A 21,763-nucleotide genomic window follows, 5' to 3' on the forward strand; every position below is an offset into this window, starting at 1 on the left:
AGAATGAAGAAAGTGATGGAAAAAAAGGGAGTCGGGAATATGGGGGCACAGAAAACATCTTGCCCAGAATATCTTAAAATACTGCAGTAAAAAAGAAGCATGTTAAGAAAAAAATGTTATGAGGGATACAGTACTTCATTTGTAGTGAAACTTCTTGGCAAGTCTGCTGTTGAGGAACAGGCAACTGAAGAACATAAGAAACTATCTTCCACCTACAAATTTCAAGTGAAAGGAAGTTTACATCAAATTACTCATATTCTGTAGTGTAGGAGGAAAGGGCAGGAGAGGGGCAACCATCCTTTGGGGGGGGGAAGAGGAACATGATGACCATGCTTTATTTCATATCCGTTGTTTTGGTCTTGCTTTCCTGTTCTCTTGAGCGTTGGTGTTCCCATTCTCATTCATGTCATTTGTTTTGCTTTCATGCCAGAGTTCTGTTTTATTTGGTTAACAGCCTGTTTTGAAGCAACCACTCCAGAACATACGTACTGTTGCAGGCTGGACTAGAGATCATTGGTTGCAGAGGAAAACCTTCCGTTACATTTCCAACATCAGCATGGAAATATTGAGTTTGAGAGACTTACATTCATGCCTGTCCATGTAGCACTCTGTATGAGTTAGGGGCAATTCCAATTCCAAGTGGAGACTACCTCATAGGATTGCTACCAGGATAAAAATGGGGCAGGAATATACTGAATATTATCACACTGACTGACCACCTAGTACAGTGATGGCAAACATATGGCACCTGTGCCACAGGTGGCACACAGAGCTGTATCTGCCGGCACATGAGCTGTTGCCCTAGCTCAGCTCCAGCACGTGTGTGCTCACTGTCCAGCTGATTTTTGGCTTGCAAGGAGGCTCTGGGAGAAAGTTTTTGGCTTCCAGAGCACCTCTGAGGAGATGGGGAAGGGCATTTTTGTCTACCGGGCCCACCAGAAGTTGGGAAACGCACCGTTTCCGGCCTCCAGAGGGCCTTGGGAGGGGTGGGAGAGACCATTTTTGCCCTCTCTAGACAGTGAATTATGGGTGTGTGATAGCGCATGTGTGCTTTCGGCACCTGAGGGGGAAAAAAGGTTCACCATCACTGGCCTAGTAGATAATTGCAAATTAAATATCAAATATATTTCGATTGGCCAACTGTTAGGACGATAAAAGGAAAAAACCCTATAGCAGGAGTCTCCAACCTCCATTTTTGCCAACTGTGCTCGCCCACTGCTTGCACAGAACCATTCTCTCTTCTCCCCTACCGCTGGTGGTCCACAAAGCCAGAAAGATTGGGGACTGCTGTCTTATGAGGTCCTTTCTAAATGCACAATTCCCACTATTTTTCCCCAATATTCTTAGTTCAGACATAATTTTTTCCTGCTGCTTTTAATTATGTGAGAGCTAATCAGCTGGTTCTGTTTTAGCAAGCAGCCATCATAGGATAAGTCATTCACTGACAGCCCCGGGCAATCTCTGGCAAGTGAAGGACGTAATTCCTTTTATCTCTTTCCTCACATTTGATGTACCCCATCTGAATCTTGTGAATTGACCTGAGGCTACCTATAGGCCATTGAGGTTTGGCAGGGATAGGGTGCTGTCTTATTAAATCTGCTCCATGTCCTAAATATATAGAGAATTGGAGAATGGTTTTTGATTACTTTATTATGTACTTAGCATTTCTATCTGGAGCCACTAGTTGATTATGCCCTCCAGTGTAGGCTTTGTAAGAGGAGGTAAAGTAAATAAAGCTACCATTAAGATACAGCAGTAAAGCTGTCATGAAAATTATCATACCTGGATGAAGTATCATGATGGGCGAACACAGGTTTTGACAGAAAACAATCCTACAGACCAAGGTTCTCCAACCTTGGCAACTTTAAGATTTGTGGACTTTAATACCCAGAATTGGGAGTTGGAATCCACAAGTCTTAAAGTTGCCAAGTTTGGAGACCCCTGCTACAGACAATACTGAATCACATAGTCTGAACGGTAAAACTTCATAAGAATATAATTCCTAAGCATAAAAAAAGGGCAAGGTCAGTTTAGCATGATTCTTGCTTTGTAGAGGTCTAAACTAACCTTCCCCTAGCATGAACCAACCTGAAGATTCTTTTAAGAATTTTAGGCTTTAGCTTTTCTTTATATTTATCAAGTTCCCAAATTGCCTTAGTTTAAACTGGTGTTTAAAATGTAATTTCTTAAAAGTACAGCCAAGTATGATATAATAATACCATCTGTAACAGTGGTGGGTTGTAAATGATTTTGCTACTGGTTTGTGCCCATGCTTGTACGCAACTGTGATGCTCCTGCCCATGCGCAGAAGTGTCCTGGGCGGATGGCCAGAGGCTCCCACCGCCAGCAAACTGGGAGCGACCCACCTCTGATCTGTATTAAACAAATCATCTTGAAAAGGCAGGAACTAGAATAGTCCTTCCCAACTTCACATCTTTCAAAGTCAAAAATGAATGAAAGCTTCATAGCTGAAACATATACATCCAATACTTTAAGCACAGCCTGCTACATTATACCATAATAACTGAGATTTTGTTAGTCTAAAATGTTCCATAATAGGATAGAAAACATAATGCCTGAGAAGATTATACTATATGCCTAAATTGTATCCCAGGAGTCAGTTGTACTGAACATTTCCTATAAAAAGAAACAAGGTTTATCAAGAAAAACATTTTAACACATAAGGTACATTACAATTCAACTTGAATTGTAGTCATAACTTATAGAAAAGATGGCATATTTAATTGAATTCATGATTATGCTTTCTCATTCATTGTAACAGTTGTTTCCAAGCGAAACCTTAGGAAATATTTGGAAAAAGCTGTCTCATTCAAGGAAAGTCTGTTTTCCTGCAAAGGTTAGTTGGCCTTATTTTTAGTTTTCCAGTGTTAATATTTTTCCATTTTTGCAAAGGAAGTGTGAAGAACTGCCAGTACTAGAAATTAAATTCCTTATGTACAGATCTAATATGATACACAGCCAATAATTACAGTTACATCATTAAAGCTAACACCTATCTGGCATTTTCAGGAGCAATAGTACAAAGGCAATGAACCCCTGTGGAAGTCGTATTTTAAACAGTACTGAAAAATTTGGATGTAAAATTTATAGCTTATAATTTATAAGCTTATAATTTAGCTAAGATTTTAAATACTATACATTTACTTGGATATTTCCTTGAATTTAATCAGACCTACATCTAAGACAGTTTCATTATTATGGATATAAACTGTTATTAATTGAATCACAATTTTATTCTAAACAGTATTTTATTTAATATTAGCTGTACCTGGCCAGGCATTGCTGTAGCTCAGTTCGGTAGAACCTGCAACATAATAATGTGAGAAGCAATCCGTGTGTAGATCTAAACTGCACAATTCTAAAGATTGGCCTTGAGCTTTGTTGATGGTGATTGCAAACGGCAATCGAATTGGGAATTGTAATCTCTTAAATTCAAATGGCATATCCGTTGGAATCATAGGAATGTGAGCAATGAGAACACCTTCACCTTTGAAAGGTCCTGTCAAACCCTTTGCATGTTGCATGTTGCATGTCAATTTCAAAGCATGTATGGAAATGAAAGAATTTGCCATACACCTTCATTGATGCTGTTTTTATACAGATATGACATCTATATAATAGAAGGTATATAAAAACACATGTGTATTCAAATGGCATGTTGTGTCAAAATTTCAAAACAATAGGTGAAGAACTTTGGAGATTTAAAATTTGGAATAGATGAAAATTTACATTTTCATTTATATAGCTATATATATGTATTTCAAGTAAACTCATACTTGATTAAACAGTTCAAAACCAACCTTTTTGTTTTTATATTTCTTTGTAAAACAAAGCAGTTTAATTATTAAATTGCCTTTTAAATACTGCTTACCTCTCAATATAAAATGTACACAAGGGCATGATTCAGAACTCTCTCCCAAGCTTGCTTCTCTATAGATATGCAAGAGCACCATCTGCTGAACACTATGTTTTTTCACTAAATATTCTCTAATCATCTTTAGGAATGGATATAAAAATAAGTAAAATCTAAAGAACAAATGCAGTGGTACTAATTTACTATAATTATAATTAAACATTAATTATAAACGAAATTGACTTATAAGCCAATGTGTCTGCCCATGTGGGTATTAAAATGCCTGCTACATTTTTATCACAGAGAAATGGCATTTATCTGAAGCCACCCCTACTAATAATTTCATTTTATAGGTTTAGATCAAAACAACAGTGTTATTATTGTATGTACTATTTATATCACTGCAGTAGTAATGGATGGATAATGCTATGAGAATCATTGAAATCAATGTTTAAGAGAGAGCCCGAGTCAGGTTGTAAGTTAGTAACTCTGTGGTTCCAAAGGGAGAAAATGAAGTCAATTTGATGTATTTGTCCAATAAGAATTATTCTACAAATGAAATATACATAATTTAAATAATTTTGGAATGAAAGCCATCATGCTAGATCAGGAATGGAGAAAGTTCTTCATAGAACACTTTGTAAATATCTGAATTTCTTCCCATGAGGGTATTGCCATTCAATGAGGGTATTGCCATTCAAACTCCAATATTTGTATTTCTAAAAAAAACAATCATACTGTTAAGAGTCCATCCTCTTTCATTAAATCTTTAGTCCATTACTGTTTTCCTGTAACAATGTTACAGCCAAGGGAACAATCTATTTCTACAACTCCACCAAAAATATTCAATATATAGGCTAAAACTCAGGTTCAAAATTATATTGAGAACATAAAGGGGAAACAATGTACATATAGCACCATTTCAAGATTACATCGAAGTCAATCCTATTATTAGGTTCACTAAAATTTATAAAAAGGTAAGCATAAGCCACTTGATTTCTATTGGCATGTAAATAATATAAATTGTAGATACCATCAAAGCTTAATTTTGCAATCTACATATCTAGGATTAAACTCAATTAATTCAATGTGAATAACTTCTGAGTGAAGTGATTGAAATTATACCATTACAAACTAACACTTCTTCAAGTGTAAAAAATTTAAATGATGTCCTTAAGCAAAATAATATGCATACTGCATAATATTCACATTTTTTAAAAAAAGTTTCTAATTTACTTTAATTTTATGAAACTTTGTACCTTGTTTTCTGGAACCTTTACAATTATATTTTAAAATTTTAAAACATTTTCTTTTTAATTCTAAAATAGGTTGTTACATATTTTGGGGATTGATAAAAAAATATAAACTTGCAGTACATAGGAAGAATGAATTGGAGAGATTAAAATTTATGAAAGTCTTACACTAATTTGGTAATGGTGAAGGCATTCTTTTAAACCAGAAAATAAATGTAAATATATTTCTTGAAATAACAAAATATTATATATTTTTTTGCTTTTGATCTGACTATAAATAGCTGTCATTTTTCATGTTGAACATTTTATTTAGGCCAGTATTATAGGAAAGTTATTTTTTTTAAAAAAAGGAATTACATGGCATTATTAATTAATCAAAATTTTTATTCTATTCATGTGTTTTGCTTCGGCGTGTCACAGAATGGGGCATTGTCTCGTAGCACCTCCTTTCTTGGTGAAACCTCTGGAAGAAAAAAGACATTATTATTAGATTTTCCACACTATTATTTAAACAAAGGCAACAATGTCTTTCTAGTACTCTAGAAACATTATTTCGTCTTACGAACTTTTTACCTTACGAATCTCATTCTGGAACCAATTAAGTTTGTAAGACAAGGTATCACTGTATTTCTTATTCTGCAGTTAAAATCTCCCCACGATGAATATACTGTACAGTATAATGGAACAAATGTAGCAAGATGGTTAAGATATCAAATTAAAACTACAGAAATCTCAGTTTCTATCCAGTCTCAGCTGTAGAAGCCAAAGGGGCGTCTAAGGGGTTGACATGTTGTCCTTGTGTTAATGAAGTGGATGATGAAGTGAATAATGAAGTGGATATATAAAAAAAGATATTCATGCAATGTATATCAGCTTTAAAAAAGGAAAATTGTTATGTTACAGATCATTAAGAAAGGGATGCCAACAGAAAATTATGGCACCTTCATATCTGGAATTTTAGTTAACGTTTTGATGCAAACTGAATATGTACATATTTTGGATTAAAAGTGGTTGAACCCGTTTGAATTAATCATAACATTTTATATTTTAAATTGTAAAGATATCACAAAAGATCTCACGACAGGAAGTATAGGATAGAACAATAGAGAAAACACATACATTTTGGGTTATCTAATCAACCCTTAGTGGCAATATTGAAAAAAATATATGAATGGAAACATTAATTTTGTTAAGATATTTAATTTTTCAAGGTATAAAGTTTCTATTAAAACAGATTCAGCTGGAATTAGGAAAATAGAACAAATTTGATAGCTGACTATTAGACTTTCATAACTATACTAATATTTTATCAATATTCCACTATTCATTAAAGAACTACTTGAAATGAATACCAATCTGCCATAAGCAGAATACATAGAAATCTATAGAAATTCTATTTACTATATTAATTAAATCTAATTAAAATCTGAAAGATATATAATAATCACATGTACCCCCCTCTGTCGGTTATCCATCCATCCATCCATCCATCCATCCATCCATCCATCCATCCATCCAATCTTATCTATTCTAGTATATATTTATACCTCATAAATCAAATACACTTTGCCAGCTTTAGCTTCGTATAAACTGATTAATAAAAGTTGCAAGGCAGAGAATCTTTACTTACTTATTTTGTTGGCATCCACATAAACACCTTGTAGGACACATGTTCTAAGTATAACTTCCACTTCTGAAGCTAATTTTATAGACTGGGTGGAGTTAGGAAACAGAATTAATAAGTATTCATCAATATATTTTGTTTACTGATCATCTATGAAATGTTATTCCAAATTCATTATTATAGTTATATTACATACTCTTAATAGAACATGGGTTTTTCTCAGAACTAGCAACACATATTCATCATGGGATAAAGATTTAATCATAAAAACCATGCATTTGCTTGCAGAACAGAGCAAAACTGAACTTTTCAATATATTTCCTTTATAATAAGTAAAAGTGTCTGAAACTATTAGTTTGGTTAATATTTTTGTCTCTTTGAAACAACATTTTTATTCTTCTAACATTAGTATTAAATTTTCATTTTTATATCTTTCATTAATTTATACTGTACCTACTACTAGAAACTCTTAGAATGCCATCACCCTACTTCAAAGAAGTAATCAGAGAGCTATCAACTGGATAGCGCAAAAATTTTTTCATACTTTATTAAAACATAAAGCAGAAATATACTACTTGATACACATATAGTAATTACAGTTTAATTTGGTTTCAGATGAGTTATAATTTTATCATTTCATCAGTTTCATGAATAATTTGACAGTCTATTCCTCCAAATCTAAATAATTATTTGCATCAATCAGCTTGAAAAAATATCTGAGTTAGTGATTGAAAGAATAATAACCCATGAAAAAATATGCGTGTGTTCATTTTAGCAATCAGTTTTCAATCAGCGAAGATTTTGTGAAAGCTTCAGAAATTCATTTTTTAAAGATTTTAATATTGTCGAACACACAAACACTTGGTGATTTTTTTTTCTTCAGGCAAAAGAAACTAAATGCCAATAATTCAAGGAATTGGAACTGTACCAATTTTAAGAGAGAAAATTACAGAATAATGAAATCTATTATGCCAATTACTGTAAGAAGACTCTTCGCCAAAAATTGGTTCATTTACAGTTGTCCACACACATATCCTGCATGCACATAAAAGAACTTGTTCTTGTTTTACAGGCAAATTATTATCCTTTCAAAGCAGATTCTTCAGAAATCCTATTGTTCCTAATCTCCCTCTTTTTCACTTGTCAGATCACTAGCATTTTTGCTGGTGGCATTTTTAGGAAAAAAATTCAATGAATGGGGGGAATCTTTCTGAAACGGAACAACAAAAAGAGCTTATTCACTAATTTGGCACAGGTGACAAAATATAACACTTATTAGCTAATAAAGTTTAAAATAAGAGTTATATCAGATGAGGGAGATAGTGACATATTCTGCTAAATAGCAAGGTGACAAAATTGTAGGCCAGTGATGCAAATACCTCAGCTATTTTTTCAGGAGAAGTCTCATTTTTATTATTTTTGAATTCCTCATTTATCTTAAGTCTTGCAGCTAGATAAAACAAGAGAATAGGCATTTAAAGAAATGCATTTCTTCAGGTTTTTTACATATAAAATATATACTTCTATAAAAATTATTTCCCCAGTAGGTTACCAGAATCATATATGCTAATCTGAAGATATTTAAAAAGACGTAATCTGTTTCCCCAACAATTAAGTTGCAATATACGATATTATAAAATGTCACCCGAAGTCCCAAATGCATGTTATATTTAGATTTTATAGGTGGAAAACAAGGAAAAAAGTATTCTGAACCAAATGGTTTGTAATATATATATTATTTAATAAAATACCAGTGTAGCAGAATACTTTTTCAAACATGTATACTTTTTACAAACTTTTTACAAACTTCAAACTTGACAGCTTTAAGACTTGTGGACTTCAATTCCCAGCATTCTTCCTCCAGTCATACTAGCTCAGGAATGGGAGTTAAAGTCCACAAGTCTTAAACTTGCCAAGTTTGAAGACCCTTGCACCTCTAACTGCTAACCCAGAGATTTTCAAACTTGAGAGCTTTAAGATTAGTGGACTTCAACTCCCAGAATTCCTCCTCCAATAATTAGAAGGCAATTTTTTTTTTGCAAGAATGGGGTGGGCAAAGGATTTGGGAAGCCATTTTTGCCACTTTTTTCACAAAAATGGGGGGATTTTTGTTTCCCCCCCAGTCCCCAGGAGTTCTCTGCAGGCTTTCCATACCCTTTGCCAATCCCATTTTTGCGAAAAAACAGGCAAAAAAATGTTTGCAAAAACAGGGGGATTTGCCCCCGCCCCCCGCCCTCAGCTCTCTGCAGGCTTCCCAGACTCTCTGTCCACCTCATTTTTGTGAAAAACAACCCATTTTCTGCAAAAATGGGATGTGGGGGTAGGTCTTCAGTACAGTAAAAAAATAAATAAATGTCTGTATTCGGTATATAAGATACACCATCATTTTCACCTCTTTTAGTGGGGGGAAAGGTGCATTTTATACTCCGAAAAGTACCGTACCTGCAAAAGTCTGATTTTTTCCCCCCAGTCCCCTTTGAGCTTGCAGGAAAGAAAAAGATTGAATTCTTGTTCCAGCAGTCTTGCTGCAACTTGCTTTTAAAGGTTTAGAAAGGTCTAGCGCTCAACCCCTTTTCCAACAGCTTCTCGGTGATGACTTTGCCTACTTTCTGACTGAAGAAAACCTTTTCAGGTCATAAGGCAAGAACTGTAGATACCTTTAGGCATTGTATCTTTTAAGATAAAACATGGAAAGAAAGACTGAATAAACAGTGAAGCAACTATAATTCAACACTGGCAAGATCTTACAATGAAATAACAAGGTACTCAGTGCATTTACAGAATGTATACTATAAAAAAAAGCATAGAGGCTCAAATACAACTACATCATCATCATCATCATTATTATTATTATTATTATTATTATTATTATTATTATTATTATTATTATTATTTATTAGATTTGTATGCCGCCCCTCTCCGTAGACTTGGGGCGGCTCACAACACAATAAAACAGTTCATAACAAATCTAATAATTTACAATTTAAAATATTTTAAAAACCCCATTATTAAGCAGACATACGTACAAACATAGCATACATAAATTGTATAGGCCCAGGGGAGATATTTCAGGCCCCCCATGCCTGATGGCAAAGGTGGGTTTTGAGGAGTTTACGAAAGGCAAGGAGGGTGGGGGCAGTTCTAATCTCTGGGGGGAGCTGGTTCCAGAGAGTCGGGGCCGCCACAGAGAAGGCTCTTCCCCTGGGCCCCGCCAAATGACATTGTTTAGTTGATGGGACCCGGAGAAGGCCCACTCTGTGGGACCTAATCGGTCGCTGGGATTCATGCAGCAGAAGGCGGTCTCGGAGATATTCTGGTCCGATGCCATGAAGGGCTTGTGAGAGGAGATGCAAAGAAATGAACTCTAACCCATGCTAGAAGTAATAATCATACCTTAAAACTATGTTTTTAAATACTATGATTTAAAGTGGCCGTCTACTGCGAAAGAGATTGAGCATTTGCTCCTTTAGTAAAACTTGTTTTACTAAAATAATAATAATAATCTTACCGTCTAAGCTTCTGGTGTCACCTTTGAACACATTTTGCCTTGTCCTATGTAAAACCTTGAAAACTTTCAAGACCTGTAAATAGAATGTTAAAAGTTTTACATCCTTATGTTATAAAGAAAGCACCATATGTTCAGTTAAATTTGAAGTAAGAATATCGGGAGAACAAAATATAGAAATTCCCCAGGAAAAAGCATTTGGTCATAGAATGAAATCAAAATGATTCCTAGAAATAGCATCTCCTGTAAATACTGATATAACAAGCAACCCACATGTCAGACCAAATCCATATTTTATTGAAGCCTCTGGCCTGTCACATTTAAATGCTTTAGAATGTTTCTTGCTGTGGGAACTTGTGTGTGTGTGTGGCTGCATGGGTGAAGCCATTCCACATTCCTTTTAAGTTCTCATGGTCAGCCTTTGTTCAGCGTCTGGCTGGAAGCTGCTGGGAGTTGCAGGATATGCTGGCAGAAGATGTATGGTTCAGGTGATGGGCTTGTGAGAGGAGATGCAAAGAAATGAACTCTAACCCAGGTGGAGATACCCTCCTAACTTTAGATTCAGGTTTCTCCAGTTGTGCTAACATGACTCTGCTTATAAATTGGAATTTTGAAGAAGGCCAAGCCTTGGACTCTGATTTATTTCTCAGATGCTATTTGGAACGCTGACACCACATGATTACTAACATACCGTATTTTTGGAGCATAAGACGCATCAGAGTATAAGAAACACTTTAGATTTGGGAGTGGAAAATATGAGGAAAAAATCTGCCTACCAGGTATTCATCTGGCTAGTTTCCTTAGTCTAATCAGCTTCAGCACATTATTTTATTCCTTGGTTAGGGCTTTAAAAAAAACACCTTATTCGTAAAGACAATGAAAGAGTTTTGCAAGGCGGCAAGAGCTGGGAACATTGTTAGCACCTCGTTAGGGCTGGAGAGAAACTTATTCGTAGCAAGTAGAACAATGAAACAAAGCCTGCAAAGACTTAGGGCTGGAAAAACATCCTTTGGAGAAAGTAACAATGAAAAAGTCTGCAAGGTTAGAGCTGGGAAGATTAGGAAAAAAAGCTTCAAAAAAATTCGAGGGGAAAAAAAAGCTATATTCAGAGTATAAGAAGCACCCAAATTTTCTGCCTCTTTTAGGGAAGGAAAAAAGTCTGTTTTATAATCTGAAAAATATGGTAGATACGGTATGTAATACTGGTATGTGAAACTCAGCATGAAAGAACATAATATGTTAGGTATTATAATCTTAAATTCCTTGCCTGATTCTTAGCGAGGCGAGCTTCTAGAAAGTGACAGAAAAGTTGTTGAAGATGACATTTCACAGATATTCCAGCTGTATGTCTGAAATAACACCGGTAATACAGTACAGTGGAACCCCGACATAAGAGCTGCTCTACTTAAGAGCAACTCGAGATAAGAGCTGGGAGGGGAGAGATATTTTTGTTCTACTTACAAGCCCAAATTCGAGATACAAGCGCCAAGGAGCTGTCTCCTGAAGCCAAACGCTTACTTCCGCGTTCGGCTTCAGGAGACAGCTGCGAAGCGGCGCGCGTGTTTTAAAAGGTTGCAGCCGGCCTGGGGGGCTCGGGGGGGTGCTTGCAGCTTTCTTTCTTGCTCTTTTTCTTTCTCTCTTTTACCTTCCCTTCCTCTATTTCTTCTTTTCTTTCTCCTTCCCACCTTCTTCCCTCCCGCCCTCCCTTCACTCATTCCTCTCTTACTCTCCCCTTTCATAAGTTTCCTTGCTTCCTTCCTCTGTTCCTGTCCCTTCCCTCTTTCCTTCCTTCCTTCCCACCCTCCGTCCATTCATTCACCCATTCCTCTCTTGATCGCTTAAAGCCGGTGCCTGGTGCAAAAAGGGTTGGGGACCTCTGTCCTACAGGATTGGGTGGCAGAGAAGTTGAACATATGTAAATTTAAAAGTTTAAGAAAGTTTACAAGTTAAGTGAAAGAAACTTCATTATTCATTTATATGTACATGTACATTTCTTCATTAAAAACATGTCTTTCTGCATAATTTAGACTAACTTTGTGAGTTTTTTGAGGGCTGGAACCAATTAAAATTATTTACATTAATTCCTATGGGGAAAAGTCGTTCGAGATAAGAGCTGCTCGACTTAAGAGCCCAGGTCCGGAACGAATTAAACTCGTATCTCGAGGTACCACTGTACTTTAAAATTTTAAAATGCTAGTTTTTAGTTTTACAAGGCCAGATTATCTTTGACTTTATTGGTCTTCTGGAAGGGTCTGAAGATTTGGCTTTGCCATTTTGAACCTGGGATGGTTTTTCATAGTTTTACTCTTTTAATCTATTTAATGTGTTTTTATTGTTATGATTTTGTTTAATTTTTGTAATGCTTTCTGTTTTTAACTTTAAGAGCTGCCACGTATTTGAGTTGAGCAACATACAAATAAATAAACTTTGAGAAAGAAGGTGCTAGAACTGTGAGAAAAAGGTATTATTTGAAGGTAAACACGGAGTAATTAATACATAAACAAATCAAACTAATGGAAATTTGACACAGTACTTCAAAAATGCTGAAATTTATTGCTTAAATTAAGCCAGTAATATAACTGCTTAAATAAGCCAGTTACACTACTGGCATAATTAAAATAGAAAAATATATAACTAAGGGTATTGTTTTTAATGCACAGAAATCACATCATTAGCAGTAAGAATTCTTATAACACTTATTTTTGCAAAACAGTTTTAGTTTCTAGAGAATTATGCAGAAGAGGGATTTTTAGAAAAGCTATCATTTTATAATTTTAACAGAGGAAATAAATAAATAAATATTTTCAAACGGGTAAGCCAGGATACCAACCTCTTTAATTTGACTAGTAAATGGGAAAAATTCACCATAAAAATACTAAATGGATGACAGAAAGACCAAAAGACACTAATGCCACCAGTGGTAAAATCCATTTTTTTTACTACTGGTTTTGTGGACGTGGCTTGGTGGACGTGGCTGGGGAAGGATACTGCAAAATCTCCCTTCCCTTCCCACTCCTGGGGAAAGATATTGCAAAATCTCCATTCTCACCCCATTCTGGGGCCAGTCAGAGGTTGTATTTTCTGGATCTCTGAACAACTCAAACTTTTCATTACTGGTTCTCTGAATTACTCAAAATTTACATTGCCAGTTCTCCAGAACCTGCTGGATTTCACCTCTGAATTCCATTCAAAATACTTATTTGCAATGAATACTGTTTTATAGGAAGAAATAAAACTATCCTTATGAACTGAGATATCAAAGAAAACAAAGTTTACATCAGAGTAAAAAAAATGCATATTTACATCTTATTTTACAAAACTTAAATAATTTAAAACATTTACAACTAACAAGAATTCCATAGGTGTATCTTTCCAGTTAAAAACAGGCATCACTTGGTGTATTTCTGCTTGTCCTATAACTATTAAGAATACATGAGTTTTGGAGATAAAACGGATAGCAGACTATCTTTTGGAGATAAAGTGGCAATAGCAGATTTTTGTGGGACTGAAGCAACAGACATTTCATCTCATTGAATGTACGCTGCTCAAAAAAAATGAAGGGAACACTCAAATAACACATCCTAGATCTGAATGAAAGAAATATTCTCATTGAATACTTTGTTCTGTTCAAAGTTGAATGTGCTGACAACAAAATGAAATTGATTGTCAATTGCTTCCTAAGTTGATTTCCCAGAAATTTGATTTATTTGGAGTTATATTTTGTTGTTTAAGTGGAGCAGTATATAAACTACGTACCATTTAAATGAGAACCAGTTTGGCACAATGGTTTAGCCATTAGGCTAGAAACCAGGAAACTGAATTCTAATTCAACTCAGGCATGAAACCAGTTGGTGACCTTGGGCCAGTCACTCTCTGTCAGCCTAAGGGAGACAGTGACAAAGCAGTGGTGTAAATCCTGCTAAGAAAACTACAGGGACGCCAGGCAGTTGCCAGGAATCACCCCTACCTGAAAACATACATGCCATTTAAAGAGGGGAAAAAAGAAGTAGGTGGCTTATCAAAGATTGTGGGAAATGTAGGACTAATATATTTTACTGAACTGTAACATACTATATTACCGTATTTTTCGCTCTATAAGAGGCACCTGCTGATAAGACGCACCTAGATTTTAGAGGAGGAAAATAGAAAAAAAATATTTTGAGCCAAAAAGTAGGCTAAAATATTTATTACAATAACACTGCCCTAGGGGAATTGGGAAAATATACAAACAAGCAACATCTCACTTGGATCATTTTGATGTTAAATATAATTGACTTTCTACTAAAGCTCAGATACAAGGGTAAATAATAACTTGTATGACAATGCCAGGCAGCATCTTACATAAAGTAGCTAGCAGCTATCACTGTTAAAAGAGAATTTAATGAGTTACAATCTCCTGGGCTAGATTAACTACACTTTGTAATACAGTAGAAACTTAATAATAGTCTTGCTAAAACTTTGGGTTTTTTTCTTCCTTTCAACAAATTTTTGAGAAGTGGAGGAAGTCAAATATATGGGGATTTGCAAACTAATCAATCTGACACGTCTGAAAAAACTATAGTACAGAAAGAGAGAGATCTTGAAAACTGCAATAGTAGTTCACAACCTGGATATGGATAAAACTCTGAAATTTAGGAAATTTCACAGAATAACTTGTTAGACAACATAAAGAAGAATCTTGCCATGATATATTTATAAAGTTTAGATATTTCAAGACAAAATAGGCAGTACAGTAGAACCTCGACATGAGGGCGCCCGGTCGGACGCAGCGCGGGCCCACGCACCGGGAGCGAGAGAGCGAGCAAGCGAGCGGGCGGGGGGGGGTTGTCCTCCAGTCCCAGAGGCGCTCGCGGGGCAGAGCATCATCCCGGGCGAGCCGCTCCGCCCGAGCCACAACGGGCTGCAGGTGGGCGAGCTTCGCTCCTGCCGCATCTGCACGAAACGTCGGGCTCGGAGGGGCGACTTCTCCGGCGCGGGGCGGGGGCGCTTCTGCTCGGCCTGCTCCTGCCACTCTGCGGGCGAGGAAGAGGTCGGCGGCGGCTGCTCTCCGGGGCGAAGGCGCTTTTGGGGCGAGCCCGCGGGCTCCCGGCCAGGCCTTTAGGCGAGTGGGGGGGGGCTGTCGAGGCTGATCCTGCAGGCGGGAGGGCCCAGCGGCCTGCGCTGCCAAATCCCCGGACGGGCAGCTGGGCGGACGGGGGGCTGCTTCGACTCCTCATCCCTCCTGCAGCGGTGCGCGTTACCTGCCCCTCCCCCGCCCGCCTCCGAGGGGAGGCCCCTAGTCTCTTCTTCCCCCGCGGGAGCCTCTCTGGCTGCTTTGCGGCGCGGGACCCCCTGCCTCCCCCGGTGTTGTGGGCTCTTTTCTCTTCCGAAATGCCCGCAGCCAGCGAAGCGCCTCTCCGCTCGCCAAGTGCCGCTTTGCTGCTTGCCTTCCGCCTTCCTTCCCGCTGATGCAGAGCGGCTTCCGAAGCAACGCGAAGACGGGTGAAGGTGGCTGGGCCGCTGACAGGGACAGGCGGCGAGCGCTCGGAGGGGGCACAGCCCGGAGCGAGACTTGGCCTCCGCTGCGGCTGCTTTTTGGGCTTGCGCCGCCCCCCCTCCCTGCCTGCATCTTCGCTCCATAAGACGCTGCTGATTTTTCATCCTACTTTGGGAGGAAAAAAACTGCGTCTTATGGAGCGAAAAATACGGTATATATCCGGTTTAATGTGTTGCGGGAATCCAGATGTAGAGTGGTATACAATAGGGCTCTACAGCATTTTAGAAGATGGGAAATTGCAGTCTAATAAAGTGCATCCCAAGTAAATCATAAGGAAGCAAAAAGTAATTCCAAAGAAAAAAACCAACAACTTACTATCATCATGGTATAATCACTGGCCTTATCACAACCTCCCTTTCAAGACTAGATTATCCGGCAGGTTAAAAAAAATGCAAGGAAGTTTTCAAGGATTCATATATTGTATGCCTATTTTGAAAATCAATCGGCAATAACATAATTAACATTGTTAGTTTCTAGGCAAGATCTGTTTAATTTGTACACATTTTAATCTTGTATTTCAAATCTTAGGTCTGATAGTATGCCTTATTTTAATTGTGATACTTCCTAACATTCTGACACAAATAAGCAAACATACTGGTAGTAACAATGTGGTCAGGCAATGAAGTAAGAAAATGAAGAAAAAGGAGGAATACATCTCTTTACACTTTTATCTCTGATGGTGTACCATTGTTGATCTGATGGTACCATACCATAAATTGTCTGTATGGTTTTTAACTGTTGGATTTAAATTGTTTTTAATTGCTTTTTAGATATTTTAATATTATTTGTATATTTTGATTTTGGTTGTGAGCCACCTAGAGTCTCTAGGGAGATGGGCGGCATACAAATTGAATGAATGAATGAATGAATAAATAAAATCTTTTCCATTTTTTGCCTGCACTCGTACTATATACTGTAATACATTCTTATATTGCTCAAATAATATTCTCAACCCAACAACAAAATTTTACAGTAACCACCATATTCTCTCGCTCCAAAACATTTTCTTGCCTGCGAAGTTAACACAGGACCATCAACTAACCTCTGCCCTTCGCATCGCTGCTCTTGGAGGAATCCCTATTATTGAGGTTTCCGGCCGTAATAAAGCCACGCCCACCCGTGCACGTTATTGGTTCTATGAGAACATCGCCTTCACGACGACGACAAATCAGCGGGCGTCCTGCAGCCAAAATGGGAGGAGATAAAAGATGATTTGAGAGCTATATTCTTAGAGTAGCGTTACGAGGAGAGTACAAGGTGCCTGAAAGGAAACGGAAATAAGAAGGGTCGACGTTCCGCTAAGCTCCGATGGCTCAACCTCCGCAACTTTGAAGATGCAGGGAACTTCAAATCCCAGAATTCTCTAGCCAAGCCGGCAGTTGGAAGCGGGATGCTGGGGAATTTGGGGAGTTGAAGTCCACACTTTAAAAAACATTGCTGGAGGTTCAGAAATACCTGTGCCCGACCCAAAAAAATTGTGTTAACGGAGGAAATTTTTAATGTTTTCTTTTATTCAAATTCACACGCCACGGAAATAGTAGTCTTGTCTTAAGAAAAACATTAAAATAATAAAAATGGAATACCACAGCTGGTGAACAAATGTCTGACAGGAAAAGGCCATATGTATAAAGCCTGTAAATAATTTATGAGAAAGGACGAACTCGTGTAGTGCATATTTCCCAGCATTTTTAAAAAAACTATTGCCGCATCATACGACTTCGCCTCAGCGATATTGCCAGTCCTTGGGGAAAGAATGAGGAGGAAGAATAAAATGACGGGCAGAGGAACGGACAGGTTAAAACGGGGAGTTCTATCAGTGTATTGATTTGATAGGGCGGACGTGCCGCTTGTTCCCGCTCCTACGCTGGTTATTGGTCGATTCGAGGGGTGGGTGGGACCGGTCTATAGAAGGCCCCGACGGAGAAGTCGGGTGGGCGTTTCTCTGTGCAGAGATGGCGGAGGAGGTTTGCAAGGCTCAGGCGGCTCAGCCGGGCGGGGACACCATATTCGGGAAAATCATCCGTAAAGAGATCCCCGCTAAGATCATCTTCGAGGACGAGAAGGTGGGGGAAACGGGGGCGAGTCCGAACTTGCATGGCTGCGGCCATTAAATCTTATTGGCCGGGGTCTGTTTGCCTTTTTTGGCTGCAATGCCACGCTGAACCGGCATTCGCATGACTTCGAGGCAGGCTTGGTGGCCGCGTCGCTTAGGGATTGCTATCGCGTGGCCTGTGGGTGGAGTGCCCAGCGAAGCGAGGTAGAATGACTTTGCACCTGGAGGCTCTATTTTTCTTGCGCCCCCCCCCCCAAGAGGCTATATTACCTACAAGTAATGTCTAATGTCCATCCCTGAATCTTAACGTTTTCTATCCTTTAAGATTAAATTTCTCAAAATTTAAATTTCTTAAATTTTAAGTAGTTTAGTATAATCCTAACCTCTGCAGTTTGTTCTCAATTACCTAGGTCAGGGGTAGGCAAAGTTGGGTCTTCTATGACTTGTGGACTTCAACTCCCAGAACTCCTGAGCTAGCATGATTGGCTCGGGAATTCTGGGAGTTGAAGTCCACAATTCATAGAAGAGCCAACTTTGCCTACCTCTGACCTAGGTACATTTCAACCATTGGGTCCTTGTCCCTGCATGCTGTTTGTATAATTCCATGGCAGGAATATTTTTTTTTCTGCTATATTTTCCTCATGATATTTTTTGTTTCATCCCAAGTGAATAATAACTAGAACAGGGAATGTTATGTACTTCTTTGCACTTCAGGAGGAAAGGTGCAATATACACTGCTCAAAAGAATAAAGGGAACTCTCAAATAACACATCCTTGATCTGAATGAATGAAATATTCTCATTGAATACTTTGTTCTGTACAAAGTTGAATGTGCTAACAACAAAATGAAATTGATTGTCAATCAGTTTTGCTTCCTAAGGGGACAGTTTGATTTCACAGAAGTTTGATTTACTTGGAGTTATATTCTGTTGTTTAATTGTTCCATTTATTTATTTGTTTGTTTGAGTAGTGTAAATGAGCAGATGATTTGACTCTTATCCAAAGCAATGGCTGGTACAGATTTTGTTGCACCTTTAGGGTACTCATCAAAGAAGAAAAAACATATACAGTATTTAAAGACAATGCAAATATCAATAGCATTTAGACTTATATATGTTTCACAATGCTTTATAGCTCTCTAAGCTTTACAGAGTCGGCATATATTGCCCCCAACAATCTGGGTCCTTATTTACCCACCTTGGATGGAAGGCTGAGTCAACCTTGAGCCTGGTGAGATTCCATCTGCCAAACTGCTGGCAGTTGGTGATCAGCAGAAGTAGCCTGCAGTAGTGCAACTCTAACCACTGCCCCACTGTGGCTCTTTATCATTGCTGTGTTGAGGAACTTGTGAAGGAGATATGGGGACATGCTAACAATATATATATGCTCTGGCATATAAATATATATATGTGCCAGAGCATATTACTGCCAGGGTTAGATGCAAATGAGAAAGTGTTTTATTGTGATTAAATCTAGTACCTGATTTTTATACTTTCCTCTAAATCTAGGGATCAAATAAAATAAAATCTGGTTTGCAATTCCTAACCCTAACTACAAAAGAAGAATCACAGGCTGATTTCCTTAGAGTTTCTGAAATCATTCTGATATTTTCCTCTTTAATGGCTCAATTTTGGCTACAATCTTGTTTGTATTCACTGTTTAAATTTATGACTGGAAGGAGTGTATTCATTCTCAGCCAGAATGAATATTTGTAAGGATCCCAGTAGAGGTATATTTTTTAAAAGTTGTGATTATAATTCAACATATGCATCTCACAGTCCATTTCTCATAGTCTTCATGTCCGTAACTCCTAATCACGTTTTGCTTAAATTGATAATTTTATTTTAAAATATTACTGTGTTATGAAGAGGGCAGGCCAGCATAGGGTAATATTTCATACAATGCATTCCAGTTTAAAACTTGTTTTTGGTTCTTAAAACTTTATATTACTTAAAACTTTATATTCATTTAATAAAAGCTATTACTAAAATGGTGCCTTTTTTCTATTTAGTGCCTTGCATTTCATGATATTTCTCCACAAGCTCCAACTCATTTCCTAGTGATCCCCAAGAAGCATATTGCTCAGATATCTCAAGCGGAAGACACCGATGCAAGTGTAAGTATTGAAAAAAGACTTTATATTAAATAGTGGCCAGCTTTTCAATAATAAGAGGTTAAGAGATCTGAAGAAGGATGGGTAAGGTTTGGGTAGGTTTGCTAAACCAGCAATTTATTTATTTATTAGATTTGTATGCCGCCCCTCTCTGTAGACTTGGGGCGGCTAACAACAATAGTGAAACAACATATAACAAATCTAATATTTAAAATAATTTTAAAAACCCTAATTTAAAAAACCAAACATACCATGCATAAATTGTATAGGCCTAGGAGAAAGGGCATATCTCAGTTCCCCCATGCCTTACCACAGAGGTGGGTTTTAAGGAGCTTACGAAAGGCAAGGAGGGTGGGGGCAGTTCTAATCTCCGGGGGGAGCTGGTTCCAGAGAGTCGGGGCCGCCACAGAGAAGGCTCTTCCCCTGGGACCCGCCAAATGACATTGTTTACCTCAGGGACCGCCTTCTGCCGCACGAATCCCAGCGGCCAGTTAGGTCCCACAGAGTGGGTCTTCTCCAGGTCCCGTCAACTAAACAATGCCACTTGGCGGGACCCAGGGGAAGAACCTTCTCTGTGGCGGCCCCGGTCCTCTGGAACCAACTCCCCCCAGAGATTAGAATTGCCCCCACCCTCCTTGCCTTTCGTAAGCTACTTAAAACCCACCTCAGTCGCCAGGCATGGGGGAATTAAGACTTCTTCTCCCCCTGGCCCATTACAACTGTATACATGATATGTTTGTAGGTATGTTTGGTTTTCATATATTCAGGGGTTTTAATTTGCTTTTAGTATTGGATTTTATTGTATATTGTTCATGATTGTTGTTAGCCGCCCCGAGTTTTCGGAGAGGGGCGGCATATAAATCCAATAAAACTTGAAACTTGAAACTTGAGTTTAGTCGACGGGACCTGGAGAAGGCCAACTCTGTGGGATCTAACTGGTTGCTGGGATTCGTGCGGCAGAAGGCTGTCCTGGAGATATTCTTTGCCCCCCTTTTTTTGTCTTAAAGTAATGTGCTTTTCTTTTGTTTTTCAGCTTCTTGGCCATTTAATCATTGTGGGGAAAAAATGTGCAGCTCAATTAGGTCTGACTAGAGGATACCGAATGGTTGTGAATGAAGGTCCAGATGGTGCTCAATCCGTCTATCACGTGCATCTCCATGTACTTGGGGGACGTCAGATGGGCTGGCCTCCAGGCTAAGACTTCAAATGAGAAGAAAAACTGTCCTCAGTCTATTGAATAGAGTCCACACTTGTTCTGTCTATAATACCAATTAATTACTGTTTTGTGTGGAAGACGATTATAATTTTACCTCATAAATCAATAAAGTTTAAGCTTAATTATTCTTTCCCCCCTATTTTTATATTATGTAATATAAATTAGTACAGTCTGAAACTCAGGGCTATATTTGGCTGCTTAAAAGCTCTGAATGCAGCCAACCGGAAACTTTCCAAAAGCTGTTTCTAAGTTGTAATGCCACTATGTTAGAAAAGAAAGTTTTGGAAGTAATCAGATGTGTTTAAATTTTGTTTGTTAAAGCAGAAATGAACAGAATTTATTTTGAAAATAATATTTTATATGCTTGGATATTTTCTTTTGCTTCTCAAAATGCTGTTTCGTTTGCTGAGACTAGTGCCCACAAATACATTCTGTGAAGAAAATCAGAATATATTCTAAAAAATATAACTTAAACCAAAGATCTTTTCATATTGACTTAATTTCAGTGCATGGGGATGTTAGTAGAGAAGCCTCTTTCATTCATAACAACAACAACAACAACAACAACAACAACAACAACAACAACAAC

General features: G+C 37.9%; 2 protein-coding genes across 4 annotated transcripts; one reads left to right on the forward strand and one right to left on the reverse strand.

Annotated features, from left to right (window-relative positions):
• Positions 1–5,490: 5,490 nt before the first annotated feature.
• On the reverse strand, positions 5,491–16,958 carry LYRM7 (LYR motif containing 7). 3 transcript variants are annotated; one of them, XM_070736302.1, is made up of 5 exons: positions 16,835–16,958; positions 10,260–10,332; positions 8,131–8,201; positions 6,758–6,839; positions 5,491–5,590 (listed from the first exon to the last, which is right to left on the reverse strand). In XM_070736302.1, exons 1-5 carry the CDS (start codon positions 16,847–16,849, stop codon positions 5,520–5,522), a joined length of 312 nt encoding a protein of 103 aa, XP_070592403.1. In that variant the 5' UTR covers positions 16,850–16,958; the 3' UTR covers positions 5,491–5,519. The 3 variants fall into 3 exon arrangements, with proteins under 3 accessions (XP_070592403.1, XP_070592404.1, XP_070592405.1); XM_070736303.1 differs by lacking the exon at positions 16,835–16,958 and adding an exon at positions 16,108–16,191; XM_070736304.1 differs by lacking the exon at positions 16,835–16,958 and adding an exon at positions 14,013–14,137.
• A 743-nt stretch (positions 16,959–17,701) lies between these two features.
• HINT1 (histidine triad nucleotide binding protein 1) lies at positions 17,702–21,296 on the forward strand. The gene is made up of 3 exons (XM_070736305.1): positions 17,702–17,855; positions 19,857–19,961; positions 20,992–21,296. The coding sequence occupies exons 1-3, from the start codon at positions 17,745–17,747 to the stop codon at positions 21,154–21,156; spliced, it is 381 nt and encodes a 126-aa protein (XP_070592406.1). The 5' UTR covers positions 17,702–17,744; the 3' UTR covers positions 21,157–21,296.
• Positions 21,297–21,763: the final 467 nt, after the last annotated feature.

The sequence above is a fragment of the Erythrolamprus reginae genome, chromosome 2, assembly GCF_031021105.1.
Source record: "Erythrolamprus reginae isolate rEryReg1 chromosome 2, rEryReg1.hap1, whole genome shotgun sequence".
In the NCBI taxonomy this organism is placed as follows: Eukaryota; Metazoa; Chordata; class Lepidosauria; order Squamata; family Dipsadidae; genus Erythrolamprus; species Erythrolamprus reginae.

Coding starts and splice junctions, on each gene's coding strand:
- LYRM7 (XM_070736302.1), bottom strand. Junction 8,202..10,259: donor TGACACCAGAAGCTTAGACG/GTAAGATTATTA, acceptor TGTTTTATCTAG/CTGCAAGACTTAAGATAAAT. Junction 5,591..6,757: donor TGTGGATGCCAACAAAATAA/GTAAGTAAAGAT, acceptor TTTTTCTTCCAG/AGGTTTCACCAAGAAAGGAG.
- HINT1 (XM_070736305.1), top strand. CDS start 17,745: ATGGCGGAGGAGGTTTGCAAGGCTCAGGCGGCTCAGCCGGGCGGGGAC. Junction 17,856..19,856: donor TCATCTTCGAGGACGAGAAG/GTGGGGGAAACG, acceptor TTTTCTATTTAG/TGCCTTGCATTTCATGATAT. Junction 19,962..20,991: donor CGGAAGACACCGATGCAAGT/GTAAGTATTGAA, acceptor TTTGTTTTTCAG/CTTCTTGGCCATTTAATCAT.